At 36.4% G+C, this 13031-nt stretch overlaps 2 protein-coding genes and 1 long non-coding RNA gene across 3 annotated transcripts in view; all 3 read left to right on the forward strand.

The window, feature by feature from the left end:
- The first annotated feature begins 6697 nt into the window (after positions 1–6697).
- On the forward strand, positions 6698–7876 carry LOC122063405 (TMV resistance protein N-like). The gene is made up of 2 exons (XM_042627115.1): positions 6698–6945; positions 7354–7876. The coding sequence occupies exons 1-2, from the start codon at positions 6698–6700 to the stop codon at positions 7874–7876; spliced, it is 771 nt and encodes a 256-aa protein (XP_042483049.1).
- LOC122063414 overlaps positions 7396–13031 on the forward strand; it is a 24288-nt gene continuing 18652 nt past the window's right edge. The window contains exons 1-4 of the mRNA XM_042627125.1: positions 7396–8509; positions 8719–9003; positions 9103–9685; positions 9998–10143. Of these exons, the coding sequence (XP_042483059.1) occupies positions 7925–8509; positions 8719–9003; positions 9103–9685; positions 9998–10143 (1599 nt within the window). The 5' untranslated portion in view covers positions 7396–7924. The remainder of the gene's footprint in view (positions 8510–8718; positions 9004–9102; positions 9686–9997; positions 10144–13031) is intronic.
- LOC122071899 lies at positions 9792–11528 on the forward strand. The gene is made up of 2 exons (XR_006138305.1): positions 9792–10143; positions 11288–11528. It is a non-coding gene; the product is annotated as an uncharacterized LOC122071899 (long non-coding RNA).

Below are 13031 nucleotides of genomic sequence, written 5' to 3' on the forward strand. Positions count from 1 at the left end.
GTTGTCTTTAATTCCTAACTGCTTTCTTCTTTTTATAACTTCCCATGGCTTCATGGTTCTGCCCTTTAGAACTTCGAAATTGTTTTAATTTTAGATTTCAGTGTGATTATCTTACCTCCTCTTCGTTATTTCTGTTACATGCTTATTCTGAAGGTCAGTTTCTTCTATTGATGGATGATGGCTTCACATTTTGTAGACCTTACATATTTGATGCATCAACTGGTGGGTCTCTTTGGTAATCGTTAGTGTTAATCAAATTGGGTCAAATTGAGACTTGACCTGGTTCATTTGTTGGTCGTCCACGTGAGGCAAGTATAGACCCGTTAGTATTAGGATCCATAGCTGTCCAAATCTCTATAAATAAGAGGTTTTGTCACCACAAAACAAACATTTTTTATCTAATCGCAAGAGCTCTCTCTCCCTATTTTATTATGTCTCTCCCTATTGAGAGTATATGTCTTTAAGGATCTCCATTGCTATCCTCGGATTTGGAGGATAGAACTTTACTAGCGAAACCACCGTCATTAACTGTTCGTGTGAAGAGTTTACTTTCTGTTTTACAGTTAATTACTGTTGTAAAGCTATATAAGCTTACGAATTCTTTAGGCCAGAATAGTTGTAATCAGTCTACCACTCTTCATGCTTTCTTGTATCTGGCTTTAGATTGGCTAGACATGCCCAATTAACTGGAAGCAATCTTTGTAGGAATAGATATATACCCATAGAAGACCTTCGTTTGTATTCTGTTTCTCTAGCAATGACAAAGATTTCCGAATAGACTGCTCTAAAGTCATCAAATTAATGTATTTTTTATCCATATAAGTTTATTTATTTATTTTTGATAATTCATCCATATAATTTTATTGATCAGTTGAAATAAAATGAAGTTCTTAGATTCCACCAGATTATAACCAGTATGACATATATCCTTCTAATTTCCCCTTTTTAGACTGAATAGTTCTTTGTAAGCTTATTTCCTTTGCTATATTAATACATATTTTTAAATAATAATGAATTGTTATCCATTCTTGGATCATATTCATGGTTGACAAATTTGGAATATATAATTTGAGAGAGTGACAAGAAAATGCATGTTAAATGTTCTCATTCAAAATTACTATTAGAATAAGGGTTAAGATTCAGTTGGTCTACCTCGTTAAACCCTAGTGTGGGGCATCTTTTTTTTTTTTTCTAATGCCAACACTTTAAAATGATATATACAAATAAAGATGCGAAGAATTGGTTGCTTCTAAACTTGTTCCTTTGCCTAATTAAGGCCCTCTTTGGTATCATTTCTCCTTTTGATTTTTGTCTTAAAAAGCGTTTTTGGTTGCATTTGATATCGTTTATAGAATCTATTTTTATTTAAAAAAGATTGAAAAACATAAAAATAAAAAAGAACTTGAAAGTTATTTACGATTTTTTGTTGAAACCCATTTTCAATTCTTTTTACACTGGAGGTTAATGAGCATATGCTTATATGTCCCAAAAGTGAAGTTAAAAACGACATTTCATTTTGTTATTAGAAAGACAAGCATTGGCCCCTTCTTTCTTCTTCTTCTTTTTCTTCTTGCTAGAACCTCACCGGCTCCCCATCCTATCCTGTAACCTCACCCCACCCCACCCCACCCCACCCTACCCTATCCCTGCAACATCATTTCACCTTCGTGGCCATGACCTTCTTTCCATTCTATCATGGCTGACATGATGAAACTAGTCCACAGCAATAGGTTGCGGCTTGTGGCTGCAAGCCGGCCTATACCCACAGCCTTGTGGTGCTTGCTACATAAGCGGCTGGCCATGGTTAGTTGGTGCTGGCCTTAGCCGGTGGCAGTTACTCATGGTTAGGCTAGTTTGTCAAAATAAATAAATAACATTGTTGTATTGTGCGGTTGGGAGAAAAGTTTGGAGAAGAAGAAGTTAGGGGTTAAAAAAATACTTAGCAAAATGACTTCTTTGCCCTTGTAAGTTAAATTAAAAAAATATATATTCTACACATGTGTATACCAAATCATTTCTCATTTCATACTCTATTATGCCTAATGTTTACCAAATAATTTTTATGTTTTGATAAAAGATGATTTCCATTAATAATGGTTTTTTTTTATATAGGTAAAAATCGAAAAGGAAAATGATACCAATTCATTTAAACTGGTATTTCAAAATTATTTTAAACAATGTGTAGTGTCTATTCATGTTTTTCGCTAATCCTTGCTTATGATCTGCTTATACATTTATAGGTTGTAAGAATGTCAAGAGACTAATAACAGTGGATATGACAAAAAATATCACGCCCAATGAGGGGAATGCACATGTAACCTCGCGGGTCAGGCATTTATACCGACCATGTTTGGATGACCATATCCGCTGAGTTCACCCGGACACCGACCATACCTGGTTGGATTCAAGAGCCACCTAGTCCTCTCCACCGACATATAATCATAAAAGATGTGATTGATGCATGAGGCTCTCGCATGTGTGAGATCAAAGGGATGAGAAGTATGAAGCCTGTAAATGTCGAGAGACTATTTCTACTGCTTCATCTTATGATTTACCATTTTATAAAATTTCTATCTAATCCAATTTACCACGTGACAGAAATACACCCCACTAATGGAACGAAGTTGATTATATAACTATCAAACCCAAAAACATTTTTTTAATAAATTATTATAAATAAATCAAAATCTTCCATCAGTGTATTATCACATTTCCATCGTGATTGCCACCATCCGATTACCATTTTGATCATTGTTTTATGAGGAAATATGATGAAATTGAAGGTAAAATCTCAAGCTTAAGCGAGCTGAGCGACCTTGCAGCTCGCTTAAGCTTAAGGGTCCGTTGCAAGTTGCAACCGTGTATTTCCAAATAAAACAGATTTTGCTTTTGGAAAATGCAAAAGGAGTAATGGAAGGAAAGACCAATAGCACATCCCACATGGACCACTTGAAAGTTGAAAGTGATGTGTCATTGTACATTTCTTTTGATTTGTCGCCATTTGTGGAATTCTTTATCATGGGTTAAGATTTCCAAGCGGGAAAGCGAGTCAATTCCCGTCCTCCTTGGCACCGGTCAACATGGTCTGATGTTGAGAGTTACATCCTTGGCTCAATTGTGTCTTCATTCCTTCGTATTCACGGAACTAGACCTCTTGTGTGACAAAAGTATTTTTTTTTTTTTTGCTCACAATAAAACTAGGGTCTCGATCGAGCAACTAATAGTCCTATCTACAAGTTTGATTTCCTTCGTACATTACTGGAGAATTAGTTTAAGATGCAAAGCTATGACAGAGTCTCAAGAGATTTAATTTGATATGTCCTAGTTAAGAGAGGGGGTGTCGAGTATATATGTGGATATAATTAAGGATATATATGGGGATGTGATGACTAGTGTGAGGTCTGTGGGAGACCAATGAAAGAAATTCCTAATAACGATTGTGTTACATCAAGGATCATCCTTAAACCTTTACCTATTTGCTCTTATCACAAATGAGTTAACCCAGAACATCCTTGATGAAGTGCCCTGGTGTATGCTCTTTGTAGATGACATTGTTTTAGTGGATGAGGCCAAAGCAGGGATTTACACTAAACTGAAGCTATGAAGATCAGTTTTAGAAACAAAATGTTTTAAAATTATTAGATTTAGGACAGAATATATGATGTGTAACTTTAGTCACTCTATGATAGATAATGAAATGGTGAAGATTAAGGAAAGAAAAATTCCGCAAAAGGACTATTTTAGGTATCTTGTGTCAATCATAAATAAAGAATGTGACATAGAGGATGATGTCTCGTAAAGAATTAAAGTGAGATGAATGAAGTGGAGAGGTGTATCTGGGGTGTTGTATGATCGACGTATCCCTTTCGAGCTCACAAAAAAATTCTATAAGACTGTCGTCTGGCCATGATGTAATGAGTAGAATGTTAGACAGTTAAGAAGTGTGTGACAGAGATGAGAATATTAAGATTGATGTGCAATAAAACTAGGAATGATAAAAGTAAAGAATGAGCGTATTGATGTCATAAGTTCGACTCCCACTAGGCACACCTTGGGCCACTCATATGGGGATGTTTAATGCTCTTCACTGTTTTCAGTGAAAATTGAATGGTTTTTATTCAACTATAGTATGACCCGATCCATGAATTTTGTGGGGTTAGTATGGGCCCGCAGGACTAGTCAAGCCGAAGGCCCGAATACTTGCCATTAGCCAAAAATTTTTTTTTTTGATTTAGGAGTTGTCCCAATCAATGACAAGATTCAAAAAAATTATTTGAGATGGTATGGTTATGTTCAATGGATGCCTAGTGATGCCCTAATAAGGAGGAGTGATATAATTAAGATTGAGAGGGCTATAAGAGCTTGAGACATGCTTAAAATGACCATAGGAGAAGTTGTGGGAATGATATGCGTGGTTTAGGCCTCGTACCAAGTATGACCTCAGATAGAGCCTATTGGAGAGTAAGGATCCATGTGGCCAACCCTATTTAGTTGAGATTCTTTTGTCTTGCTGGGCTATGCCTTCTTTTCTCTTACTTTGATACTTTCATCTATCATCTTTCACCTCTCACTTTTCATATTGCATTTTTCATTTTTTATTTATCATGTCCTAATATGTCAATCAATCAGGCCGGGACGGTCTCAGTCGGGTCTAGCTAGGCTTGACAACTTAGAAACCTTGCACCGTAAATGCCTATTTAAGTAAATGGGCCTAGCTTTGGGGGCATGGTATGGTTTATAATCTAGCCAATCGGTATCGACCCTTAACTGGGCTACTTTAAACAAGCCTTAACCAGGCTTCAGACCTATTTAAGTCTAAATGGACTCAAATAGGCTATAAATGTGTCTACCTTAGAATTCTTTTATTAAGTGAGTTGAAGGCCCATAATTGTTCAATTTGAACATTAAATCACTATAATTTTATACAAAAAATCATCATAATAAAAGGTGACGCAAATCTTTAATAAATAAGAAAAATGATATGTGATTATGGTTCTTTAATAAAGGGAGTTGGGCTCGGTCAGGCTACAATGAGTGGATTCAAGTTGGGCCTATAGTCGGTCGATTTGGTGAAATGTTTGACGGGCTAGCTACCTACATCGTGAACATACGTTTATTAATCGGGCGGCTTTAGCTCAGGTCATAAACGTGCCAGACTTGATCAGGCCTACTAATTTGAATTCATTATTGGCACCCCTATTTAGATCCATGTAGCCAACCTCATTAAGTTGGGATAAGACTTAGATTATTGTTGTTATAACTTAAGATGCAATGTCTAGACCTATATATTATTTTTCTTGATAACGGTGGAGGACTCATGCATGCCAATGGCAATGTAAAGGTGGGGGTGCTCCACTTGTTTTGTGATTGTATTTGCATGGATATGCGCATTTGTCTCCTTGTAATTTCTTTTTCTTCTTTTAATATAAATATGAGCATGTTGTAGGAAAAAAAAAATCTGACTTTTTAGAACCGTGGATGCACTGTCCAGAACTAGATATTGTTTTTATATACCCCTACTAATAGAATGCCAAAGGTGGAGGTCTTTTGTCTACATTTTGAGTGTATTTGCATAAGTATACCCATTTGTTTCTTGTATTTTCATTTTTATCCTTTTAAATTTTAATACAAATCTGACTTTTTTAGTGGAAAAAAAAGTGGGAGGACCACTTGAAATTGATGTGTTATATTGCCCAATATCCACGACGATGCAATATATTTTGAAGTTCTTAGTTTCAGATTTTGATTTCACTATCAATCATGACTTCCGAAAGAGAATCTAAAATACAATCTGACAGATTCATTGATGGTACATCACTAATTTTCCTCCCTACAGCTTCGCGGTGGTTTCCTCAACCACTTTGTTTCACTTGTGAATTCAACTCATAAGTCGTAACATCATACCCCATCCCCATAAAATAATAAAATAGCTATACTCGAAAATTTCGTTGATAAAAATGATAGAATCTATGAAATTTTTACCCCTAACTTTCTCCACTGTGCCTTCTCTTATTACTATGCCCACTCTTTCTTGCAACCTTGCCTAGACCTGCCCAAGGTCCAACCTATAAACCTATATATCTAGCCTTGGCTACCCTGAACTTGATCAATAGTTCCATGCATATAAGAAGAGAAAAGGTATAAATAAGGGAGAAAATTGGCTTTCTGGCCTGTGTAGAGTCTGCACCCATTTTCTTAAAATGAAGTGCACTCTAATATAGATCAATAGGTATGTCTCTGAACAAATGATTATGAAAAGAAATCGATGGTGGAGTATTTTAGGGAGGAAAATGGGGAATTTGGAGAGTGATTTAGATTTAGAACGTTCCACTTTACTTTCCACCCAGTTGCAACGACCCACAAAAGCACCGCAAGTGATTCTACTCACTCTTTAGCCACGTTGCTTGACTTTCTCGCACAACGGGAGTCGAAATGATGATCCTATCACTCATTAGAAAATTCGATCCCATTTCCACCTGATGTAGAGCTAGTGGTGTAAAGGCAACGCTGCCTTTTAGGAACCTCTCTCCAGTTTCTTACTATCCAATTTCTTATTCCCAAATCACCACTTTTCTTGTCCCGACTGACCGCACAGAAGCAGGAAACAAAACCGCCGATCATGTACTCTTTTCACAGAAAAAGTTCTTTAACAAATTCACAATTGCATCTCTCTCTACTTGCAACTGAAATATTGATCATGGAGTCAGAGGATGAATCTTCAAAGTTTGATGTGTTTATCAACTTCAGAGGCAAAGACACTCGCAATATCTTCGTTGGTCACCTTTACAGTGCTCTAAAGCGTAATGGAATCCGTGGTTTCATCGACAGCAAAGATCTACGCAAAGGAGAAGATATTGGTAAGCTTCTCAATATTATAAAAGGCTCTAAACTCTCGATTGCTGTCTTCTCTCAAACATACATAGAAAGCAGATATGGGTTTCTCATGTAAGTGAGCAATTAATGCCCAAGAAGACTTAAAGGGTCACTCCGTCCAAAAGAAAGAAAAAACTAAAAAGAAGGTGGGACCCTCCTATACAACAAAATGTTTTGAGATTTCGCCTCAGGGACATAGCCAGGAGGCGCCCGAAACTATATCGAGATGGAAGGATGCTTTGCAGGCTGCAGGAAATAAGAGTGGATGGGTTATTGGCGATAGGTATGTCTCAGTAACTCTATAGTATACTTCTTCTGTGAAGATCACTATAGTGTTCCCTTTTAATATAACTCAATAATGACCTTTCTTCAATTCCTGCAAGAATACTTTTCTAAAATTCATATTTTCTTTCTTTTAGCATTTGATTTTCAGTTCCAATTATGTTGTGAGTTGTGAATTCCATTTCTAACTGTCTGCAGAGATGATCAATCAAATAAAGTGGAGGAAATTGTTAAAGATGCTTTAAAGCGATTGGAAAAAGTCCGTTTGATTGATGTTAAAAATCCTGTTGGACTAAAATCTCGCATAGAATCTGTAGTATCTCGTTTATCACATACATCAACTATCAATTCTAAGGATATTCAGTTTCTAGGGATATGTGGTGAGGGTGGCATGGGGAAGACAACTATTGCAGCGGCTGTATACAATCGCATCTTTGAAGATTTTAGCCAGAGTTGTTTTCTTGAAGACGTTAAAGAGAGAGCCTCACAACCCAACGGTATAGCTGGTTTGCAAAAAGATCTTCTTTCCGATGTCTCTCAGGTGGAAACAGCAATATCCAATTCTAAAAGAGGATCCCAATTGATAAAAGAAAGACTTCAAAATATGAAAATTCTTCTCGTTCTTGATGACGTGGGAAATCGTGACCAATTAGATGCATTGGCTCGTGATCTCAGTTGGTTTGGTGTTGGAAGTAGGATAATCATAACAGCTAGAGATTAGAGTGTTCTAAGTGGAGTGCCTGAAAATAATAGAAAAATATTTGAGACTATGGAATTGGATAAGAATGAGAGTCTTCAACTCTTTAGTTTGAATGCTTTTTCAAAAGACCAACCTCCTGATGACTATATGCATCTTTCAGTTGATATTGTAGACACTACAGGAGGGTTGCCCTTAGCCTTGGATGTTTTGGGTTCTGATTTATCTTTCACAAAAGATAAAGAAGTATGGAAAAGCATGCATCGGTTGTTGAAACAAAATCCTCATGATACTGTCTATGGAAAGTTAAAGATAAGTTATGATAGTTTGCAAAATGCTATTGAGAGAGTCATGTTTCTCGATGCTGCATGCTTTTTTATTGGATGGGAGGAAGAAAACGTAATTTCCATATGGGAAGCCTGTGGTTTTGTAGAACCAAGATGTCGTATGGAAGTTCTTAAGAGAAAATCCCTCCTAAAGATCAAGCAAGCGAATGTGTTGCACATGCATGATCAGTGTGAAGGAGGTGTGGGAAGGGCAAAAGAGTTGGGGATGCACGATCAAATTCATGACTTGGGAAGGGCAATCGTCAACAACGAAAGTCCTACGGAACTTGGTAAGCAAAGCAGGTTATGGTCTTGTGACATAATCATAAAGGTATTAAAAGGTGGTAAGGTAAGATTAATAATACGATTCTTTTTTTTTTTTTTTTTCTTTTTCTTGTGATCTTTTTCAAGTAAGCATGTGATCCTAATATATAAATAGATATTGAAATAAGGTGCATTAGGATCAAATTAGTATGGAGTACAAAGCCTTTAATTTTTGTCTATCAATTTCTATTTACTTGAACTAATTTTCTACTGTAGGGGAATGAAATGGTTGAAGGCATCCAACTTAGCTTCAGTTCAACAGAAAACATTTGTTTAGATACAAATGCCTTTGAGCAAATGCCCAAACTAAGATTACTACAAGTTGATGGAGCAACCTTAAAGGGGAGCTTTCAATGTCTTCCTTCTAGATTAAGTTGGCTCGGATGGCGAAGATGTCCGTTGGATGAAATACCTGCTGAATTTTATCATGATGAATTAATTATGCTCGACTTAAGTCAAGGTCAATTTAAACGAGCTTGGAATAGTTGGCTTGAAAATAAGGTGAGTAGAATTTATCTTTTCTTCTCTCTCATTTTATAATCGAACATTAATATTAGATATTAGATATTAATCTTTTATATTCATATCTTTGTTTGACAGCTGTTTCAACAGTTGAAAGTTTTGAAACTCAGTTGGTGTTTATCTTTGTCTGAGTCTCCCGACTTCTCAGGATTTCCTCGCTTAGAGAAGTTGTATCTGGTCAATTGCAATTCTTTGGTTAATTTACATGAATTGATTGGGCAGCTCCAAGAGCTTGTTTACTTGAAGTTGGAAAGATGCTCCTCTCTCAAGGAACTCCCAAACAGTATATGTAGATTGAGTTCTCTCCAAACGTTAATTCTCAACTATTGCGAGTCACTCAACAAGGTTCCTGAAGACATTGGTGAATTAAAAGAATCTTTGATTGAGCTTTTCTTGAAGAGAACAAATATTGAAGCACTGCCTAATGGCATTGAACAGTTAAGGAAGTTAGAGGTATTGGATCTTGCATTTTGCCAGAAACTGGTTAATGTGCCGAGCTCAATGGAGAATATGACATCTCTGCGTCATATTGATCTTAGTTTGTGTAGCAAGCTTGAATGCACACCAAAGTTTCCCTCACACACACAGATTCATTATGACACTTTCAAACTAAACATGCAAAGGTTGCCAGAGGTAAAATGGGCTGTAAGCTTCCCTGAATAGGGTAATCTTGAGACAATCGAGAGAGAGACAACAATCTCGTCAATAGCACGAAAGCCTCCTCCGCTACCCCATTTTTGGAAAAACGGTTTGAATCTGGTAAGATTTTGTGCCATTAACCTAAACTTCAATATCTCTGTTTGGAAAATGCTTGCCTTGTTTATTGGGTAGTTGCTGCACGCGTGATGTGCTCGTTCAAGTGCTCAAATGGGTTCCTCCCCGTTGAAGTGCCCCAGGAGGTGGGTATTTGTCGTGAATGTGTGCGTGGAGCTCATTTGAGTTTCCAAATGGGGCATGCAATCCCCTGTTTCAGCTCTTGATGCTGGAAGCATGGGCAGAGGCTTGGTGGGGATTTTCATTTCAGGGCTTTTGGTGGCTGTGAGTCCTATTGAGTCTCACGACCCCACCACTCATGGTTACTCATCTAGGGGTTTTGAAGGAGTTGAACTTGAACTCAATGTCAGTGACCACAATCCCCTGCCTTTTCTTTTTGGATGAATCAGAAATAGCCTACCCCCATATATTTGGTATTTCAGTCAATCATTTTTTATTCATTACATGATCTTGTTGGATTTGCTTGGTAAATGTATGTATTCCATTTGCCATTTTTTTGGGATTAGATTCAGAGTAATTGATCCCCAAAAATTCCCATATTTGCTTTGCCACTTTGAGTTTGTACTCTTGTGCATTTAACCAAGTTTTTTTGTTCTTGGAATTTATTCATTGATTGGAGTAAGATTTACTCATTTTGGGTGATTCCTGTGTTGGCCTGAGGCCCTTGACTGAATTGTGGTTTGATTTTCTTTCCATCTGAGATGATTCTGTGGCCAGGTAGTCCTTGTGATTATGAGATACCCACAACTCTTTGTTGACTGCTCATGTTTGAAATGACTGAAATATGTGTTATTTCCTTTACATGGTCCAAGTGTAGAACTTCTAAAAGGTTTAGTAAAGAGATTTTTGTTTGCATTTATATCTAAGGAAGTCTAAGACACAGTTTACCAAACTAGCTATGCTTTAGTTAGGAATAGATTGGAGTTTGGAGTGCATGAATTGCAATGCATTTTATTATCTTTCTTTCCATGAACTGAAGTCTTTGGCCTTAATTTATTTTCATATTTTCATAAAAAGATGAATTGGAAATATTATTTTGAAAAGTCTTATTCTTGGTGATTCCACATCTTGGGAGTACTAAATTTTTGTTTGATATAGATTTAAATGGTTGGCACAATTAGAAAATTTTTTGTTCTCCTATTGTAGCTGGAACTTGAATTTTGTGGGATTTTTTTAGTGCAAAGAGAGAACAATCTTATCCATAGATTGTGTGAGATTACATTATTATGTATTCTATTCATTTGTCTTGAATGACTCCGGCTGGACGTGAAAAAATATTTTATACATTTTCCTAGAGTTCAATTCTTGTTTACGTTTCCTTCTTTTTTTTCCTTGACCTTTCCTAAGTTTGAAGGGAGGCTTCTGCTTTTATATTTAAAATTTTCATTCCTAACTAGCAATTTTATCTCTGGGCAATCTCTTGCTTCTTTGTATCTTCCTAGTCTCTTAAAACAAAAAATGTAGTTTCTTAATAATCAGGTTCTTGCAGGTCACATTCTCCAAACTCCAGAGACGTGCTTTCCGACCTTTGACTGAGATGATCCAATCTCTAGATGTACGACATAGGGAAATGTCAGCCTTTGCAATGGGGAGATTGGCCCAAATTAATGTTTTTTCATTTCTTGGTTGGTCTTGTTCAAACCCCTCTACATCAAATAACTAGTCATGTGTGTTAAAAATATTGTTAATAATGCAGGCCCTCACTTAGGCACCGTTTGATAATGTTTTTACTATTTATGTGTCTAGAAACAATAGAAATGGCTTTTCACGTTTTTGGAAACAAAAACGGATTTTTTGGTGTTTGATAAACCTGTTTCTCGAAATGTTTTTTGTAGATATAATGCTACTGAAAAACCCAATAGTATCAGTGGATGCTCAAAAGGGAGAGAGAGGGTTCGGTTGTTTCTTTTTAGGCTTAAATAGTTGAGAGATTTATTGGGTACAACAGTCTTTTTTTTCTTTCAAATTCATTTATAGAAACGACGTCGTCAAAGTCGTTTCCTAGAATTGTAAATAAGTATAAATTTTTATTTATGTTTCTAGAAACGGATGAAACAGAACAACTTTATCAAATGCTTTTTAGGTTGTTTCTCTGTTTCTGGAAACAAGAAAACGCAGAAACGACAGAAACAAAATGTTATCAAATGATACCTTAAATCATGAGGAGGCCAATCACTTTGTCCACTCAACCAAGTATATATAACCATTCAAACCTTTCGATGGATGAACTGATTCACTAAACAATCCTTATATATAATTGTTTTTTGGAGGATCATTATCCTATTAGCATTCTTTCTTTCTTCCTTTTTTTTTTTCTTAATTTTTCCTCCCAAGCCCAAAAGACAAGACAAAATCTAGCTTCTCTGTCCTCGTCTTAATATTACAGATGCAGACAAGAATTGGGACGTCTCAACTTATTGCTGGAGTCTCTCAAGTCTCATTTGTGATTGGTGAAATTCACTGGAAATGAAATTACGAATGACAGTAAGGACCTTCTCCAGCTATCCCATACGGAAATACTTGTTTAATTATCCTTAATTAATTTAGCCTCCGTGCTTGACTTTCCTGCAATCCAATATGGTTCTCCTTTTTCCCGCTTTTTTGATTTCACATCCTTTAAAGGGAGTGGTGAGGTACAGTGAGTATCAAACGATTGAGAGTATCTAAGCACATGTCTCAAGGGACTTTCAGCCACTCGATGCTCACTATACTGGTGTAGCAATAACAGATAATTTTCACACTACTTTCCCTCCTTCATTTCTAGAGCAGCAGGAAATAGAACCAGCTCTTTTTTTTTTATCGAGATCGTCCAAAATTTTATCCCAAAAGAATTCTCCCTCCTCAAGTCTCCTGGCTGTTACTTTCTCCCTCCCCCTTCTATAGTGTACCTATCTAAAAAATCTTCTATTCTTCTAAAAGCTAAATGCCAATATCTCACATAGTGAGGGGCCCATAATTTTGGAAAAAATTTGACCGCTACCCAGCTACAACCCTTGTTCATAGCCAACGAAATGGAATAATTCACTTTCTCCCTTGGATTGACAAATATCCCCCCTAAGTCATTGTATTTTGAAAAATACCCTTTAAGATTCTATTTCTACGACTGCAAGCAAGGGTTAAGCCATTAGTTCATTATTCCATTTCCTTGATGATTGTTGTCAGCATTCACATAAGTTTATTTTCTTTCACATAATAAAGCAGCTTTCTCTCTCCTTATCTTTTTTTTTTTTTTT

The sequence above is a fragment of the Macadamia integrifolia genome, chromosome 2, assembly GCF_013358625.1.
Source record: "Macadamia integrifolia cultivar HAES 741 chromosome 2, SCU_Mint_v3, whole genome shotgun sequence".
Lineage (NCBI taxonomy): Eukaryota > Viridiplantae > Streptophyta > Magnoliopsida > Proteales > Proteaceae > Macadamia > Macadamia integrifolia.

What these genes read in the sequence shown, in the direction of transcription:
- LOC122063405 (XM_042627115.1), top strand. Translation starts at nt 6,698, where the DNA reads ATGGAGTCAGAGGATGAATCTTCAAAGTTTGATGTGTTTATCAACTTC. An exon ending in AGCAGATATGGGTTTCTCAT is followed by an intron (nt 6,946 to 7,353) that starts GTAAGTGAGCAA and finishes AACTGTCTGCAG; the next exon opens with AGATGATCAATCAAATAAAG.